The sequence below is a fragment of the Rhineura floridana genome, chromosome 12 (assembly GCF_030035675.1).
Source record: "Rhineura floridana isolate rRhiFlo1 chromosome 12, rRhiFlo1.hap2, whole genome shotgun sequence".
NCBI lineage: Eukaryota > Metazoa > Chordata > Lepidosauria > Squamata > Rhineuridae > Rhineura > Rhineura floridana.
In genome coordinates, this window is record NC_084491.1 from 45,976,452 (window position 1) to 45,995,938 (window position 19,487).

The 19,487-nt window shown below is 51.9% G+C and overlaps 1 protein-coding gene across 11 annotated transcripts in view; it reads left to right on the top strand.

Annotated features, from left to right (window-relative positions):
- The window catches only part of DSCAML1 (DS cell adhesion molecule like 1), a 196,909-nt gene that overhangs the window by 161,587 nt on the left and 15,835 nt on the right, over nucleotides 1–19,487 (top strand). For all 11 annotated transcript variants that reach the window (XR_009758669.1, XR_009758670.1, XM_061592817.1 and 8 more), the window contains 7 exons: nucleotides 585–731; nucleotides 1,496–1,651; nucleotides 6,307–6,446; nucleotides 9,252–9,405; nucleotides 9,501–9,618; nucleotides 9,727–9,890; nucleotides 10,244–10,342. Coding sequence is in view for 9 of the 11 variants with exons in the window: in XM_061592817.1 (XP_061448801.1) it covers nucleotides 585–731; nucleotides 1,496–1,651; nucleotides 6,307–6,446; nucleotides 9,252–9,405; nucleotides 9,501–9,618; nucleotides 9,727–9,890; nucleotides 10,244–10,342 (978 nt within the window). In the remaining 2 variants the exon portion in view is untranslated. The remainder of the gene's footprint in view (nucleotides 1–584; nucleotides 732–1,495; nucleotides 1,652–6,306; nucleotides 6,447–9,251; nucleotides 9,406–9,500; nucleotides 9,619–9,726; nucleotides 9,891–10,243; nucleotides 10,343–19,487) is intronic.

Consider the following 19,487-nt stretch of genomic DNA (forward strand, 5'->3'; position numbering starts at 1 on the left):
GTCAGAGCACAATCATTTCCTGGCTAGATTAGCACTCCTCCTGGGGTATTCAAGGGTCCCTGTTTTAGCAATAGTGTCTTTCCATAATTATATTACCTTCATTTTGTTCAAACGGACTCTCTATTAGTTTATAGCACCAGGCCCCTAATTACACGGTGCTTACAGTTTTACACCTAAGTAATATGAAACAATAATCATTTTCAAAGTAGATCATTAGGATGATGTATTATCATTTAAATGCTCATAAAAATTAGAGTTCTGTCTTTGGGGGAAGGTGGATCTCATTACCTTCATCCTGCTTGCTTCCTCACTCCATCTTTCATACTTTTCTTCCATCAAGGTTTCTCTCAAAATTTCAGGGCTGCAAAAAAATGCCAATGGATGGACAGTGACATTGATGTAACCACCCTAGGGACTCTTAGAGTCTGGGTGCTGACGTTGTAAGTGAATTAGTTGCTGGGAAGCGAATAGAGGCCTGAGCCCCAGCAAGCCCAGTTCTCTCCCTTGCATGAGTGTCAGGAAGCAGTCACTGCCTGTGTGGTGGCAGTTGCACTCCCTTACCTGATATGCGCTTCTCTTCTCAGTGCCCAGCCAACCCCCTGAAAATGTGAGAGCTTTGTCCATCACATCGGATGTGGCTGTGATTTCTTGGTCAGAGCCTCCACGGAGCACCCTCAACGGCGTCCTGAAGGGCTACCGTGTCGTCTTTTGGTCCCTCTACACAGATGGAGGTGAGTTGGCAGCACAGCACTTTCAGAGATTTTCCAGGGTCTCTGTCTGTAGAGCAATAGGAATGGTCCATTGGTTGCTCATCAACTGCATGACTTTCACCCCCTGAAAGTCCTCATTCCTTCTGGTAGACAAGCTTTGCAGGCTTTGGACTTGTCATGGTTTTGCTGGTCCTCTGGTCTGACGTGATGTACACATTCCAAGCACAACAGGCTCAGTGAGGCTTGGGACCTGCCACATGAAAAGGCTGCAGGGCAGGGGCTGTGCACAGGCTGTGCCTGAGTTGGACTATCATGTGGAACATGGCGTGGATGTGTGTGTGTGCCAGCATGCCTGAAAACATGTGACTGATAGATCCCAGAATTGTTCTCTTTTTCTTGAAAGCGTGGCTGGCTGTTGGATGTGGCTACCTGCTCCCTAAGAGGCTTGCCACGCTTGGAATTACTTGATAGTTTTGTGACCTGCCAAGTTGGAATGATCAGGGGCTGGTTTTGTGTGGAAAAACAATAAAGATTACAAAAGATCAACCTTAAAAGATACTCATTGGGTTTGTTACGATGTCTACCTGGATTGCGTGCCGGGGGCTTGGCAGGCGGTGGTGAGCTCTACCAGAGGAGTCATTTTCTGACCGGTGAGCTGCCTGCAGTGGCCATCCTGTTCCTCCAGCAGGTTGCTTGTGGGTGCCCTGCAGCCCCGGAAGGGCTGTCAGAACTGCTGGGTTAGTAGTGGGAAGAGCAGGAGCCTGACTGTTTTGCTTCCCATGCAGAGTGGGGGGAGATGCAGAATATCACCACCGCCCGGGAGCGAGCAGAGCTGCGAGGCATGGAGAAGTTCACCAACTACAGCGTGCAGGTCCTGGCCTACACCCAGGCTGGCGATGGCGTCCGCAGCAACGTGCTCCACATCCAGACCAAGGAAGACAGTGAGTGCTGGAAGCCTTGGCCTGCCTGCGGTTGTGGCAGCTACTGCCCTCTACTGGCTGCTGCCTGCCCACGCAGCTTCTTGCTTCTCAGAAGTGGGCAACAGGGCCTTGCTGTGGGGTTCTCCTGCCCCCACTAGGCAGTCTGCTATCAAACTGGCTTGTTGCTTGGTGCAGTCTCCCTCCTGCCCCCACGTTGTTTAATTACCAGTAAAGAATGGGAAATGCCAGGTAGCTTTTCACTGTACATCTCTTCTTTCGGAAGACATCAAGGCAGGCCAGCCGGCCGGCCAAGGGTTTTGCCGCCCTTGCCTCGCTTGTGGTCCCTCTCTCCACACCCTGCTGCCCTCCCCCAGCGACTTTACATGTGTTGGACCAAGTTGGACCAAGAGGGTCGAGCGTGAGGGATTTGGCAGCCCTTTCCTTCCCCTGCAGTGCCAGACGTGGCTCTCTTGTCACCGGGATGTCCCAGGCACTGCCAGCTGGTGCCTCAGTTGGCTGCAGACAGCCCTGCAGAAGCCAAGTGCTCTCCTTGGCTCGAGACGGGGTCTGCAGGGCCCTTGGCAGAGGCAGGGGTGGGATAGCCAGGGAAACAAGTGGTCAGAATTCATAGCTGGCAGGATTTGGGATTGGGGGTGCAGAGGTCGCTCAGGCACGGCTGCTGGGATTGTGAATTTTGCAAGACCAGCTCAGTGAGTGCATCTGGGATGGGCTGAGCTGAGTCTGTCTTCACCCAGGCATGGCTGCAGGCTGTTCTTGGTTTTCCCCTCAAGTGAGGATGGTCCAGCTTGTGGAGAAGTGAGAGAGCTTCCCTGCGAGCACCAGCTGCAGTGGGAGGCTTTCCACTGTGATGTGAGCCTGGTCCCAGGTCTGAGCCGCCAGAGTGGGGAGTAGGCTCAGTGGAAAGGCATGATCCTGGGGTCGCAGGTTTTGTCTTAGCCTCTTTCTGGTCTTGCTTCCTGCCACTCCATATCTCTATAGCATGGAGCGGCTGGCTGGCTTAAGTGTCACTCCTTGCTCACCAGCTGGATCATCCCAGCCAGCTCTGGTCTCAGTGCCCTCATTGAAGATTGAAATCTGTTTCATTCAGCCTCACCCAGGAGACGGAAGGCCTGCTTCTGCCAGAACCAATTGTGTCACTGTTTCCTCTTTTTGCACATGCACCACCCCCCGTCCTTGGTCCTCCTGGGTGGTCTGAGGCTGCTGCTATCTAGCTGGAGCACAGGTGCGTGAGCTGTGCTGGCAGCCGGACTGGGCGGTGGGCAACGCGAAACAGACACATTGCCTCTATAGAGCCTCTCTCTAGCCCCTCCTGGAAGTAGGGCCCACGGGTGGGAAATGGGAGAGCACAGCTAAGGGAGGGGGCTGGCAGCAAAGGGGGCAGGGGGACCGTGGGGCAGCTGCATCCATGCAGCCACATTCTCCATTGAGGCAACGCAGGAGACGTACTGTGGAATGTACGTGGCTGTCAGTCATGTGTACTTTTGGTGTTGCTTGCCCTTTTCTTTAAAACCATGGAAACTGTACATGCAGTGGGGAGTAGAACTCCTGCACATTACAGGGACCACAGCAGGTGTCTGCAGGACCACCCAGATACGTCCTTCCAATATCTGTCAAGCATCCCTTCGTAGGCCTCTGGATGAAACTCCAGCAGAGGCCCTGCCCTGCCATTGGTGACCCCTTCAGCTGAGCTGCTCTGGAGCCAATGCAGAGCTGGCCCAGGCATGCAGTGCTTCTCTCCTGGTTGCTTCAACCCTTGACTGCCTCCTTTGCGACCAGGGAGCTCACCTGTTCCACCCTTCCAGGCCCCATTAAGCTGCAGACGGTCAGGGGCTACTGGGACCAAGGGAGATGGAAAAGGGCTGAGCAGGATAGGCCAGAGTGCCATCCCTTTGCTGCTGCTTCTCCTCCTGTGCGCCCTTTGCCAAGCAGCAGCATCTGTCCTGTTTTCTGCACGTGGGTCTCTGCTGGACCTCCGGGGCAAACGCTGTTTGGACAAGCAGATGGCCTGTTGCTGATTAGGGAGATTGGCAAGAAGAGATCTGAGTAGGGCTGGGGGCTACTCACTTGGTTGTCCTTTTCCTGTCTTCTCCTGCCCCAGATCAGCTGACAGGGCACACACTCATGGGGTGGGGGGAGAGCATCACTCCCTGGTCTGGAAGCCTGGTCAGAAACAGGAGAGGACGTCCGTAGCAGCTACTTGGAGGTCTCTTGTGGGTATTGAGGGCTGGCCACATAAGTTCCATTAGAGCTTAGATGCATCCGTATTCTGCACATCCGTGGCTCATAATGCAGGAGCAGATTGTGGGGTCTGGTTCAGAATTTAGCACCCTGAGTATCCTGGGCACGTGAGGCCCTGCTGGCAAAAGCTTCTGCTTCGCAGAGCTCCGTATTCTGGCACTTGTATGCTGACTCCGCACACTGTTGTGTGGCAGACAGGTTCCTGACATGATGACCTTGCATCATGTGCTGTCGCGCAGATGCCATGGCAGCCTCTGGTGGCAGGGCTGGCGAACTCCGCCAGCTTCAGCTTGGCACCCTGAGAGCAGCTGGCCCCAGCAGGCTCCCAAGCCAGCATAGGAAGGACCTTCCACTCCCACTCCCACTGGAAGCATCAAGACTTTCCTGTGTGCTCTTCCGAGGCAGAACTGGACTCAGCTCAGGCCTTTACGTGAGCAACTGCAGTCCACACACCTCTTCTGAGAAGGACTAAGAACGAGCAAGAGGGGAACCTCTTCCCTTCTCAGAAGCAACTGTGGCTAAGGTGATGCTTGCGTAGTTGGCTTTAAGTCAGCATTTGAACCCCCAGTTTCAAATCTTGGTTTAAAGTCTGGGCTGCTGCACATGAGGATTGCTGGGCTGTCCCATCTTGCAGCCTTGGCCAGGGCCCTGTATGGAGGAAGGGCCACTGCTCAGGGGCAGGCCACATGCTTTGCATGCAAAAGGTCCCTGGTTCAGCCCTGATCTCTCCAGGGCTAGACAGATGGGCTTCCGGTGCTGCTGAGCCATGTGCCTTGTGTGCTGGTCCCTGGCTTTGTGAAGTTGCACTCCTGTGCTGCCGGCGGCATCATTGGCAGCATACAGGGCAAGCCAGGACACGCCCACTGTTTGAAGCAGGATGCCTCTGAATAGCAGTTGCTGGGGATCCCCAGTGGGGAGCTGCTATTGTACTCGGGTCCTGCTTCCAGGCTGGCCTTGTGGCAGGAGGATGCTGGGCCAGGAGGGTCCCCTTTGCTTTGATCCAGCTTCAGGGCTCTTCTTAGGTGGTGACGTGGACTTCTGACATTGCCACCTTTTACATTTCAAAGCATTTTGCCTTTGCTTTCCAGGTTTGAAATCTGAAATGTTAGACAGCTTCAGCCATGTTTTATTTCATCTCTAAAAATAATTCTTAAGTTTGGGAGGTTGTGGAGAGTTCCGCACCTGCAGCAGCCAAGACAGCATTCAGAGATGGAGAACTTGTGGCTCCCCTCAGGTCATTCTGGTCGTGCTCTGGGTTTGGGAGTGGTGGGGGAAAGAAAGGGCAGAAAATGAGAGCAAGTGGGAGGGTTCCTTCTGCTTTTTGCTCTAGCTCTGTCCACCATCAGGTGTGGCCCCAACCGGTGCTTCCCTGGGTCAACAGCCTTTCGTAAGAAAAAAGGTTCCCCTCTCCCTATAGTGGGAGCGGGAAGGTGGCCTAGTCATTTTTCTTTTCTTTGTTCCCCAGTTTTTTATATTTACTATCTAAAATCGGTACACAAAATATAAACATAAAATAGTTAAACATGTACAGAAACTTCTGAACATTTAGTGTATAAATCACTTACATGACCTGCTTATTTACCTTTTGTTCATTTATAAAATCTTTAAAGTCACACTTGCTCCCCTACTATTTTCCCAGCCATTTTTCTGCTTCCAGGAACTGGCCCAGGGCTGTGGGCTTGGAGCCCTTTCTTCCCTCCTTGCCAGGCCACCCTCCCTCTGCTGCAAACGGCCGCCATCAGTACCACACAAAGAAGCCCATGTCACTGCCCCCAGTTGCTTAATTATTTACACTGCCTGCCTGGCCTACTTTGGAGTCCATTAAGCTTCTCCCAGGTGCCGTGGTGGGGAATGAGGCCGTTGCTCTGCTGTGGTCCCAGACCTGCCAGCTTCATGGACGCACCAGATGCGAGGAAGAAGATTCTGTGAGGAGAGGGGCACACAAATTTAGAGCCAGTTGCTCACAGTGCTTGGGGGAAGGCATGTGCTCGTGCCCTGGGATAACCCTTTGGCCTGCAGTGCAGCTTCACCTGTGGAACCTGTGAAAGTCCAAACAGATCCTCCACCTTGAGCAGGCTTGCTGCCCTGGGACCCGCCTGATGTTTTGGACTACAACTCCCATCAGCCCCAGCCAACATGGCCGCATGATGATGGGACTAATGGGAGTTGTAGCACCAGATTGGCAAAGGCTGTTCTTGGGAACTAAGAGGCTCCCTCCTCCCAAAGGCAGTTGCACCAGTTGGGCTTCCTCCATAGTGCCAAGTCTGAAGGCTTTTCCAGAAGAGACAGCCTTCTGAATGGTGTCCATGTGTTTGCAAAGGCTGCCTTTCCCACCCATGGGCTCCTGTCTTGGGTTGAGCACAAAGGCCTGGTGTGCTCAAGAGTCGCCCTCCCCTTTCTTCTTCTTTCTCACCCAGTTCCTGGTCCTCCAGCTGGGATCAAGGCCGTCCCTTCTTCTGCCAGCAGCGTGGTGGTATCTTGGCTTCCCCCCACCAAACCCAACGGGGTCATCCGGAAGTACACCATCTTCTGCTCCAGCCCAGGCTCTGGGCAGCCGGTGAGTCGGGCGCACTTGGGCTGTGGTCCCAGGAGGACCCTGGAAGGCCACAGTTGGCAGGGGAGACTCTTGGGGTCCCTCTCTGCTCACCCACGGGGACAAGGGCTTGCGTGGTGACAAGAGAGCTCCCCTCCATCAATCTCAGGATGAGGAAGTGGGACGGTGTGGCAGGCCATTTGCTCTCCTCCCACCGCCAGCTCACACTGTCTTGCCTTGCCTCCCTCTCTCCCCCTATGAAAAGGAGGGAGGCTCTTTCCAGTGTCGGCCCCTCCAAGTGCCAGCTCCACCAGTCCTCTCTCCTTTGCGCCCTGAGGGGAAAGGGGGCTGGCCCCTTTCTTTCCTGCCCCTTGTGCAGCCACAAGCCCTTCTGTGGCCAAGAGGATTGGCTGAGACAGATCTCCTGCAGGCACAGGCTGCTTGATGAGCCAAGGCCCTCGGAGCTCACAGCCCTACAGATGGTGGGGGTTTGGGGACCACTTCAGCAGGAAGACTGGAACGGTGCTAGATGGGGCTAGTTTATAAAACCTTTCATGGCACTGAGAAGGTCGGTTTTTTATACAGAACCCTCTCCCCCCCTTCTAGGTGAGGAAGTTTGCTTACGTGGCTGAGATGGAGGTGCAGACCCTTCAGAGCTTGGGGGAGGGGGTTGTACACTGCCTTGCCGCTTTGTGGTACACGGCAGCCCCTTGCCCTAAGCTTGCTGGATGGAGGGGGGGGAAATTTCTTGAGCAATGGCTTGACCCTCCCCAGCTGTGATAATAGCAGCATCCTTGGGGCCACCTGCTATCAGGCTGAGCAGGGTAATGGACATGGGTAACCAAGCCTGAATATGCCGGACTGATGTGGTGTGACCCTGGCAGCGGGCACAGCTGCTGGGGGCTTCGCTGGAGCCTCTGGGGCCTCCCGTTGCAGATTGGGAGCAGCAGTCAGTTGTTTGGGTGCCATGAGTGCCCTTGCTGATCCATTTGGGATGGGAAGGCAAGGCCAGTCGTCCATCCTGGCTGTGTTCTGGGACCGTTTCTGGGAGTGTCAGTGCTCCTCCCCCATGCATGCAATGTGGGAGGTTGGACTGTGTGGGAGACTGGCGGGGAGAATTGCTGCACACACACGGGGGGTTGTTCTCTTCCTCAGACTGTGAGGCTTGTGAGGGGGTTCACAGGCGCCTTGCCTGCCCCCACCGATTGCCCTCCAGAGGCCCCCAAGGGCATTGCTGCAGGGAGAGTGGGCAGGAGGTCTGCTCATCAAAATCTTCTACGCTGGTTCATTTCAATATCTGAGCTGCTGGTTTCCAGGGCAACATAATCTTTTCATCAAAGCAACTGGTAAAACTGCTGGGATCCAGTACTGTTTCCTTGGCATCTTGTCAAGACTGTCATTTGGCTTTAAAATTCTGTATGCAATGTAATATTTATGCTTGCATATTTAAATATTGGTTAGATTTAAATATATTCACAATGTACATACGTGTAAGAAAGTATATATCAGCATATACAGAGCCATGTACCAAGCACACAACGCAAAGTCTGCTGACATGCGCCCAAGTAAAATGTATGCCTGCCAGTTAGTGATGACATCTAGAGTAGCTGCATAGAATCGTGTGTTCCGGAGCCCAGAAAATGAGCTGCTCCTAACAGCCCTGCAGTGTCTGTTGGAGGGCCACCAGCAGCCTTACAGCAAGCCCATCTGATTGGCAGAAGCTCTCTTAAGGCTTTCCCTAGATTGCTTCCCTGAAGATGCTGGGATTTGAACCTGGGGCCTTCTGCATAAAACACCAGGGCTCCTTCTGCAATGGGCTTCATAAACAGGGATTGTGGATTTTGTGTTCACTGTCTCCTTTTTTAATTGATACGTGTTTGGGGCCTGCGCCAGAGGTTGCTTCCACTCCAGCCGACTCTTCACCCTCTTGCTGCTGCAGCAAAGATCAGGGCCAGGGCTTTGGTGGCCCTTGCTGGAGCAACGCAGCATCTTAAAGCCCCACATGGTCCTGGGGAGGGAGATCCAGAAGGGCAGCAATGAGAATGAACCCTGTCTGGAGGTGCAGCGGCCAGCCAGAGGAAGAGTTGGAATCACGCCACTCCCTTTGGAGACTGAGGCTCTCAGAAGCAGCCCAGCCACAAGCAAGCCGTGAGGGCAACAACAGCACACTCCCCACTTGCCATAATGGGATGTGTTTCTCCTGGAGGAAAGCCTGGGCAGGTTACGGTTAGCTCTGGTCCTGTGTCTTGGCACAGAGCCCCCAGTTCTCCTCCCTGCCGTCGTAGTTTCATTCAGCAGACAGGACAGGAGGCTGGTGGCTCTTGGCTCTGCGTTTGGGCGCGGAGGTGGATCCTCGCCATTTGGGCAGGGGGCTTCACCTCCCTGGCAAGCAGCATCTGCAGGCAGAGGGCCCTCTGCCCTGCATGTGTCCAGTCTCTGCTCTGTGTTCTGCTGTGTTGCAAATGCCTCTCTGCACAGAAAGGGGAACTTCTGGCCTTCTTATTTCTTTCCACAAGCCTGGGACAAATTGCTTAGCTGGAGACAAAGCATACACACACTGGTACAACATTTCTCTAAAATACTCAGGAGAACATGGGAAATATGAATAGAGCTGCATTCATTGATGAGCATTTGGGCAAGAACTGCCACATGTAAAAGTTCAGAAACATTAAGAGTGTTTTTATTTCACAACAGAAGTATTGCCTGTATTTTCAGTTTACTGTATGTCCAGTCTACCCCCCCCAACCCTTAACCAGAGTTCAGTGCAGAGGGGCTGGCTGGGCCGGGCTGGACCCCAGGAAGTGTGTGTTCTTTGATCTTTTTACCCAGGCTCCCAGTGAGTACGAAACCAGCCCTGAGCAGTTGTTCTATCGCATCGCACACCTGAACCGTGGTCAGCAGTACATGCTGTGGGTTGCAGCCGTCACCTCAGCAGGACGTGGCAACATCAGCGAAAAGGTCACCATTGAGCCTGCTGGAAAAGGTTTGGCACAGGAGGGGGGGTGAGGAGAGTCCAGTTTGAGTTTGGGCAAAGTGGGAGGTGAGCACTGTTCTCATCTCCTGCTCCTCTGCGTGCAGCCCCAGCCAAGATAATTTCATTTGGAGGCACTGTCACCACCCCGTGGATGAAGGATGTGTGCCTGCCCTGCAATTCAGTTGGTGAGCCTGCCCCAGCGGTGAAGTGGACCAAGGACAGGTGAGGGAGGGAGGGAGCGTGAGTGGCTCCTGCCCCATGGCAGCCAATGCCTGTGTGTGCCGGAGCTGCTGTTCACATGGTCAAGGGCGGCTACCTCTTCCTTTGCAGCGACGATTCTGCCATCCCAGTGACTGTGGATGGACACCGCCAGATCCAGGCCAATGGCACGTTGATTCTGCGCTCTGTGAAAGCAGAGGATTCTGGGTACTACACCTGCACAGCCACCAACACATGGGGGTTCGACACCATCATTGTCAACTTGCTAGTGCAAGGTGAGCTGCATTCAGTCATGAAACAGCCAGAGGCTCTTCTCAGCTGCTGGCCATTCAGCAGAGACCAGGGGAAGAAAGGAGGGTCCGTCCTTCTCAGAGGGGTGCAGGAGCAGCAAGCCTGCCTGCAGCCCAGTTGCCGTCTCGTGCAGGTAGCCTCTCCTCGGGCTGCCAATCTGCTTGCCTGTGGCACAGGAAAAGACAGAAACGTTCCTGGGCAGGCCTTTCCAGACAGACACTCCACCATTTTTTGTGCTGTGCCTCCTTTCCGACAAGCCTCCCTGCAACCTCCATGGAGCATGTGTTGAATGAGAACTTAGTTTTGAGGAACCAACATGCTGGTTGTCTTGTTCTAGTTCCTCCGGACCAGCCCCGGCTGACGGTATCAAAGACCTCCGCTTCATCTATCACCTTGGCCTGGATTCCTGGTGATAATGGCGGCAGCTCCATCCGAGGTAAGTGCAGGAGGAGGGAGTGGCATGGCTACTCTTGTGTGCTACAAGAAGGTTCTCTGGCCCAAGCTTCTGAAGGACTCTGGCAGGAAGGGAAAGAAACGTGGGGTCCTCCTTGGGTCCAGGAGCAGCTGGTGCTGTGTTGGCAGCTTTGCCAGACCCTCTTCTCAAGCTCAGCTACCCAAAAGCCTGGCTAGGATCATCTGTGTCTCAGCCTTGGCCTTGCCTTAGTCCTTTAGCCCTGGTTGCAGAGCTCCAGACATGGCTCTGTGGCACAGCTGGAGGGCTCGGACCTTTCTGTGGTCAAAAGGGGTCTGGGGTGCCTTGCATTGCTCATAAGGAGCTTGGAATGCCAGTGTGGCTCAGTACAGAAGACTCCAATGGCTGTCTGTGTGTGAGAAAGAGAGAGAGTGTGAGAGAGAGAGTTTTGATTCTTAAACAACCTCTCATTGATAGCACCATAGACCATTCGTTTGGGAGAGAGTTGTGTATGTTAGCGGGGAAGAGATGGGCAGATAGAAGAAGTGTTGAATTCCATGTACATTTGGCGCTTGGAGGGCAGAATGGTCTTTGCAAAGGAGGGCTCCGGGATCACAGAAGGGCTCCAGTCCTGCATTCCTCATTCGTGCAGAAAGGCTGGTCCAGAAAGGTTCTCATGATGAGCCTGACAATGTTATTGAGTGATTATTCCCTATCATAAGTAGGGACAAAGAGAACTATTACAATAGTTATTGTACAGAAACAGAAGAGGATAATAAAAAAGGTAGAACCAGAGCCCTATTCCAAAAGATTTTGAGAAATTAAAGGGAAATTTAAACCAAGAGTAGGGATGTTGAATAATCAACAGGGGAACACACTGACTGACCAAGATGAAATAAAAGGAAGATGGAAGCAATACACTGAAGAACTCTATAAAAGAGATGCCAGGATGACAGATTCATTCATGGAGGAACCGAATGATGAAGAACCAGAAATTTTAGAATGTGAGGTGAAGGTTGCTCTTAAAATACTTGGAAGAAACAAATCACCAGAAACAGATGGCATACCAATAGAGTTGCTACAAGTTGTTGTTGTTATGAATCTGTCCAAATTTTGACAAAAAATTGTCAACAAATATGGAAAAGAAAACTATGACCCACAGACTGGAAGCGTTCAATATATATCCCAATTCCAAAGAAAGGAGATCCCAGGAAATGCAGTAATTATTGAACGGTTGCCTTAATATCCCATGCAAGCAAATTAATGCTCAAGATTCTACAAGAAAGGTTCTTACCATATATGGAGCGAGAAATGCCAGATGTCCAAGTTGGATTTAGAAAGGGAAGAGGCACCGGAGATGATATCGCAAACATACGTTGGATAATGGAACAGACCAAGGAATTTCAGACGAAAATCACCCTGTGCTTTATAGATTACAGCAAAGCCTTTGATTGTGTAGATTATGAAAAACTATGGAATGCTTTAACAGAAATGGGGGTGCCACAGCATCTGATTGTCCTGATGCTCAACCTGTACTCTGGACAAGAGGCTATTGTAAGGACACAATGTGGAGAAACTGACTGGTTCCCCATCGGAAAGGGTGTGAGACGGGTGTATTTTATCACCCTATTTGTTTAATCTATATGCAGAACATATACAGAAAGTGGGATTGGACCAAGATGAAGGAGGTGTGAAAACTGGAGGGAGAAATATCAATAATTTAAGATATGCAGAAGAACCATACTACTAGCAGAAACCAGTAATGATTTGAAACGAATGCTGATGAAAGTTAAAGAGGAAAGCACAAAAGCAGGACTACAGCTGAACGTCAAGAAGACTAAAGTAATGACAACAGAAGGTTTATGTAACTTTAAAGTTGACAATGAGGACATTGAACTTGTCAAGGATTATCAATACCATCGCACCTTGACAATAGTCAAGAAATCAGATGTCTAGGACTGGCGAGGGCAGCTATGAGAGAACTAGAAACGGTCCTCATATGCAAAGATGTATCACTGAACGCTAGTCAGGATCATTCAGACCATGGTATTCCGAATCTCTATGTATGGATGTGAAAGTTGGACAGTGAAAAAAGTGGATAAGAGAAAAATCAACTCATTTGAAATGGGGTGTTGGAGGAGAGCTTTGCAGATATCATGGACTGCGAAAAAGACAAATTGGGTGTTAGAACAAATTAAACAAGAACTATCAGTAGAAGTTAAAATGATGAAACTGAGGGTATCATAATTTGGACACATCATGAGAAGACATGATTCACTAGAAAAGACAACAATGCTGGGAAAAACAGAAGGGAGTAGAAGAAGAAGGCCAAACAAGAGATGGATTGATTCCATAGAGGAAGCCACAAACCTGAACTTACAAGATTTGAACAGGGTGGTTTAGAACAGATGCTCTTGGAGGTCATTGATTCCATAGGGCTGCCATAAGTCGAAATCGACTTGAAGGCACATAACAACATCATAAAATATCAGGGCAGTGTGCAGCAATATGAAAGCAGAAAATAATGAAAAGCAATAGTAAACAGTCATTAAAATGATTGGCTACTCAAGAAAATTTTAACGACTGTATAGGCCTGTCAGCACAAAAGTCTTCAAAAGTAAGGAGGATTGTAGAATCTCTGCTGAAAGAGGTTTCACAGTGTGGGACTGGCAACACTAAATGGTTGCCTCCTGGTTGAGGCCAGTCAGGCTTCTGTAATATGGGGGGACAAGAAACAGCACTTCTTCAGATGATCTCAGTGATCAGGCTGGGACAGAAGGGCTCAGGGGGTCCTGAGGGGATCCAAGTTGATCAGGGCTTTGTATATCAACACAAGAGCCTTGAACCTGGCCTGGTTTGCCTATGGACAGCCAGTGTAGATGTTTTAGCAGAGGGGTCACGTGCTGTTGGCCAACTGCCTCTCCTCAGCAGTCTAGCCAACTGGTCTTATGCTGTGGGACACTCGTCCAGCAGAGATTTGTCAGGCATCATTGCTTTTGAGTTTCAGGTGTTGAAGACTTTTTTATGTTGACAGGCCTATGAAGCTGTTTAAACTGTTTTTGAGTAGCCAGCCATTTTAATGATTGTTTTGTATTGCTTGAAAATGGTTTTATGTTGCCACACACCACCCTTATGTTTTGCAATTCATAAATACCTGCTGTATCCTGCACCAGTTGGAGATGCTGTGCCCGGCTCAAGAGAAGCCACACATAAAGCTCCTTGCAGTCACCCAGTCTTGAGGTTATCAGTGGGTGGAGACTGCAATGGCCCAGTTATTCCCCCATTTTATCCTCTTTAACAGCCCTGCTAGGTGGAGAGAGAGAGAGACTGACTGGCCCAATAAGCTTTGTAGCTAGTTGGAGATTTAAAGTTGGGTCTCCCAATCAATACTCAGTAGCCTGTTCACTACACCATGCTGCCTCTCAACTATTTTTCTGCAGGTTTCTTTGTCCTGGGGGAGCTCGTGCCTCCATGCAAACCAGTCCCTGCTCTTCTCCAAGCTGCTATGAGCCAGTGTCCCATTTGCCTCCTCTATGACACCCCCCCCAATGCTCCCAGGGCAACAACTGCAGCCCCAGAAAGGGTGGGGGGAGGATGGTGCATTCACATTGCAATTAATTAAAGACATGGAAGTAATTACAAGCCTCTCTCCCTAGCCAGCCACACTCACTCCAGTGGCTTGATACCTTTCCTTTAATTGGACTGAATCTACTGAAAACCTCAGATTGTACAATCCAAACCAGCAATGCTCCCCCCACTCTAGGGGTGGAGGGATGGAGGAGCCTTCGATGCAAAGCATGAGGAGGGCAGGCGATGCGGCCTGCTGAAGCTGAGGCTCCCTGCAGAGCTGAGGGCGGAATGGAGAGGGTGGAATGTCTCCCTCTGCTCAGGGTAGGATGACCATTGACTGTTAGACCACGAAGAAACACCAGCCATGATTAGTCCATCCCTCCCTCGCCCCTGGGCCTTTCTGGCATGCGGGCAGAACAGAGGGCCAAGAGGGAGCAGGCACTGGCACGTGGAATACAGGAAGCGCCTTCACCCAGTCAGGACTTGCTCAGAATTGACTGCGCTCACCGGCCTAGCGTTTCAAGCACAGACGGACGTTCCCCACCCTTTCCTGGAGAGGGCAGGGAGTGAATTTGGGACACCAGGCAGGCAGAGCAGCTGCGGACACTCGCACCGCCACGCTTCCAGCGCTGTGCTCCTCTGCCCTCCTGCTTGAGTGTGGCTCCCACTGAGTGTGCCAGTGAAGAGGAGGAGGACAAAGGTGGGCCTTGTTGTGATCCCCCTCAGGCCTGTTCATCACACTGTGGTTGGAGCTGGCAGCTGATCACGCAGCTTCAGGGTGGTGCTGTCTGGGAAGGGGCAGCAAGCGCAGAAGTTGTGGCAGAGAATAAGGGGGCGGCGGGGGGAGAGATCCCAGCAGGAAAAGCAGCAGCTGCAAGTTTTCCAGCCCCGACCAACACTGAGCCTTGCTGAACGTGCAGCCTCTGAGCCCCAGCCTCCCCTCTGATCCCAGTGAGGGCTCCCGCTTAACCAGTCAGAGCAGGCAATGCACTGAAAGAGGAGCGTGCCAAAATTCTGGCCTGTTGATTTGCAAGTGACGTCTCCACATATCCCAAAACTCCAGCAGTAAAAGAGGCGAGATGCTTCTCTGTTGGTTGGTATATGGAAAAGCAGCTGCTGGCTGTCCATTCCCCCGTAGCCAAAGGCTGAATGCGGCCTTCCAACCCGCTGTGTGATCCTCAGGACTCCCTGGCTCTGGCATGTCCTTAAGCTCCCAGAATGCCTCTTGCTGCCTGGATGGAGGGCATGTGACCACGTGTAGAAGCTATCCTACTGCACAAAGGCAGATTTTACATTCACTGCTCAATCTCCTTCTGCCTCTGGCTCTACCAACCACTAGTTGGTGTACCGCCCACCCCGCTGCTCAACAGTCTCCCTTCCTGAGCTAGCCGGGGTGGTCTCGGGGTTGGTATTGGAATCACCTAGGTTCGTTGTACTGGGGGACTTCAACATCCATGCCGAGACCGCTCTGGCGGGACTGACTCAGGATTTCATGGCCTCCATGACAACTATGGGTCTGTCATGGTCAGATCACTATCTGGTAAATGTAGACTTCTCAATGTCACACACCCTCCGCAGGGGACAGGGACCGATTAGGATGGTCCGCCCCAGGCGCCTGATGGAGCCTAAGGGATTCCTGAATGTGCTGGGAGATCTGGAGCTGTCTGAAGGTCGCCCGGTCGAAACCCTGGTGATGGAGTGGAATAGGGAGATCTCCAGGGCAATAGACCGGGTGGCTTCGAAACGTCCTCTCCCCCTGAATAGAACTCAGACTGCACCCTGGTATACACCACGGTTGCGGGGTCTGAGACAGGAGGTGAGACTAGAGCGCCGGTGGCGGAAATCTCGCTCCGAAGACGATCGGACACTGGTTAGAGCAGCAATAGCTGCCTACCAAGTGGCGACAAAGGCAACAAAGAGAGATTTCTTTGCTGCCTCTATTGCGTCCGCAGAGCGTTGTCCCAGAAGGTTGTTCCAAGTGGTCCGTAGTCTGGTCGGTCCAGCTGCGCAGGAACCCATGGAACTTTCTAAAGCCTCTTGTGACATACTTGCCAAACGCTTTGCTGATAAAATTGAGAGCCTGAAGAGCATGATTCCGTACGCCGTGAATACAGGAAGTGGGCCAGAGTTGGCCAGTTGCATTCCGGTCTGGTGGGATTGGTTTCAGCCTCTTCCCTCTGAGGAAGTGGACAAGGTGCTCTCTACTGTGAGGCCGACCACCTGTCTGTTTGATCCTTGCCCCACGTGGCTCATTATGGGCTGCAAAGAGAGACTGAGCGAAGGGATCAAGGTAGTGGTGAATGCTTCCTTGGAAGAAGGTGCAATGCCATCAGCCCTCAAGGAGGCGGTAATAAAGCCCATTCTGAAAAAGCCCTCCTTGGATCCCCAAGAGTTGAACAACTTTCGCCCAGTCTCTAATTTACCATTCTTGGGCAAGGTGATTGAGCGAGTGGTGGCCAAACAGTTACAGACACACTTGGATGAAGCAGATTATTTAGATCCATTCCAATCGGGCTTCAGGACTGGACATGGAACTGAAACAGCCTTGGTCGCTCTGGTGGATGATTTAAGGAGGGCGTTGGATAGGGGAGAATATGCTTTCCTCGTCCTCCTGGATCTCTCAGCGGCTTTCGATACCGTCAACCACGGTATCCTTTTAGATCGCCTGGAGGGAATGGGAATAGGGGGCACTGTTTTACGGTGATTCCGTTCCTATCTCTCAGACAGGCATCAACGGGTAGCATTGGGGGATGAGGTTTCAGACTCTTGGCCTCTCAATTGTGGAGTGCCACAGGGTTCTATCCTCTCCCCCATGCTATTTAACATCTATGTAAAGCCGCTGGGAGCCATCATCAGGAGATTTGGGCTGCAGTGTCATCAATATGCGGATGACACTCAGCTCTATCTCTCGTTCAAGTCCTCACCAGAGTTGGCTGTGGATACCATTTCCAAGTGCCTGGAGTCCGTAAGTGAATGGATGGGAGGTAATAGGCTGAAACTGAACTCCGACAAGACCGAGGTGCTGCTTGTGGGGGACAAGAGAAGGTTAGGAGATATAGACCTGGTGTTTAATGGGGTAAGATTGCCCCTGAAGGACCAGGTCCGCAGCCTCGGGGTCATCCTTGACTCCCAGCTGTCCATGGAGGCTCAGGTCTTGGCAGTGAGCCGGGCAGCTTGGTATCAATTACATCTGATACAGAGGCTGCGACCCTACCTTCCTGTCCATCTGCTCCCACGCGTGGTACATGCCCTGGTCTCCTCTCGCTTAGACTACTGTAATGCGCTCTACGTTGGGTTACCCTTGAAAACGGTCCGGAAACTACAGCTGGTACAGAATGCGGCGGCACGTTTAATTAAGAACAGCCGTCGCCGTGATCACATCACTCCGATGTTAGAAGACCTACACTGGTTACCAGTTGTTTACCGGGCCCAATTCAAGGTGTTGGTATTAACCTTTAAAGCCCTATACGGTTTCGGCTCAGTTTATCTGAAGGAGCGCCTCCAGCATCACCAAATATGCCGCCTGACGAGATCAGCCACACAAGACCTTTTCTCGGTCCCACCAGTTAGAACAGCTAGGCTGGTGCGGACCAGAGAGGGCATTCTCGATTGTGGCCCCCACCCTCTGGAATTCCCTGTCCTATGACCTCCGCCATGCCCCCTCCCTGCCAAGTTTCCGCCGCGCCTTGAAAACCTGGCTATTTAGGCGGGCATACAAGCTTCCTGGGGTGGGCTAGTCTTATCTTGTTACAGTTGTGGGTGGTTTTAGCTCATTATAGTTGAGGTTTTTGAGTTATCTGTTGGTGTTTTATATGTTGTATTGTATCCTATTATGTACGTCGCCTAGAGTGGCCGTTAACCCGGCCAGATAGGCAACTCAGAAATAAAATTTTATTTTTATTATTATTACTAAGTAATATCTGGTTCCACTCATGCTGCTGGCCACACTCTGGACCTTGCGTTCTGTGCTGGATGGGATGATGGTGATCTTGGTGTGGAGGAACTTTCTCTAGTTCTGTTGTCATGGACAGATCACTACCTGGTTGGGTTTAGACTCACTGGGACTCAAAACCTCTGCAGGGGTGGGGGACCAATTAGGATGGTCTGCCCCAGGAGGCTGATGGATCCAGATGGTTTCCTGAGAGCTCTTGGGGTTTTTCCTGTCACCTCGGCAGGCGATTCTGTTGAAGCTCTGGCTGACCTCTGGAATGGGGAAATGGCCAGGGTGGTGGACATGATCGCTCCTGAGCGTCTCCTCTCACGGAATGGAGCCAAACCAGCTCCCTGGTTTACCAGGGAGCTGATGGTGATGAAACAAATGAGACGGAGACTAGAGCGACGGCGGAAGACTCGGAGCGAGTCTGACCGAATACGGGCTAGAGCCTATCTGAAGGCCTACTCCATGGCAGTGTGGGCAGCAAAGAAATTATACTTTTCAGCCACCAGCAGGGGAGCGGGGAGCCGACCAGCAGAGCTGTTTCAAGTGGTCAAGGGTCTCCTACATTCTGGCCCCCGAGAGGGTAATATAGACCACTCATCAGCCTGCTGTCAAGAATTTGCACGGCACTTTGCAGACAAAATCATTCAGATTCGTTCCGACTTGGATGCTATAGTTGATACAGGCTCAGTGGATGTAACTTTGGCTCCTGCTTGTCCAATAATAATGGATTTTTTTCAGCTTGTACAACCCGAGGATGTGGACAGGATCTTTGGAGAGGTGAGGCCCACCACATGTCTGTTAGACCCTTGCCCTTCCTGGCTTATTAAAAGTGCCAGAGGGGGCCTAGCCGAGTGGGTGAAGGAAGTGGCCAATGCCTCCCTACAACAAGGCAGAGTTCCAATGTGCGTAAAGGAGGCAGTTGTAAGGCCTTTGTTGAAAAAGCCCTCCCTGGACCCCTCTATTCTGGATAATTATCGACCAGTGTCTAATATCCCATTCCTGGGCAAGGTAATAGAGCGTGTGGTGGCCTCCCAGCTACAGGGATTCCTGGATGAAACGGATTATCTAGATCCATTTCAGTCTGGTTTCAGACCTGGTTATGGGACGGAGACGGCTTTAGTCGCCTTGGTAGATGACCTACGCAGAGAACTGGACAGGGGGAGTGTGTCCCTGTCGGTTCTGTTGGACATCTCAGCGGCTTTCGATACCATCGACCATGGTATCCTTCTGGGTTGCCTTACCGGGATGGGACTTGGGGGCACTGTTTTACGATGGCTCCGTTCCTTCCTGGAGGGTTGAACCCACAAGGTGGTGCTGGGGGATTCCTGTTCGACTCCTTGGCCATTGGCCTGTGGGGTCCCTCAGGGTTCAGTCCCCCATGCTATTTAATATCTACATGAAACCGCTGGGAGAGGTTGTCCGGAGATTTGGGGTTTGGTGCCACCAGTATGCAGATGACACCCAACTCTACTTCTCCTTTCCACCTAATTCCAAGGAAACTGTCTCGGTTCTAAACCAGTGTCTGACAGCAGTGGTGGACTGGATAAGGGTGAACAAGCTGAAGCTTAATCCAGACAAGACAGAGGTGCTCCTAGTCAGTCGAAAGGCGGATCAGGGAATTAGGGGTTCAGCCTGTGCTGGATGGGGTTACACTCCCCC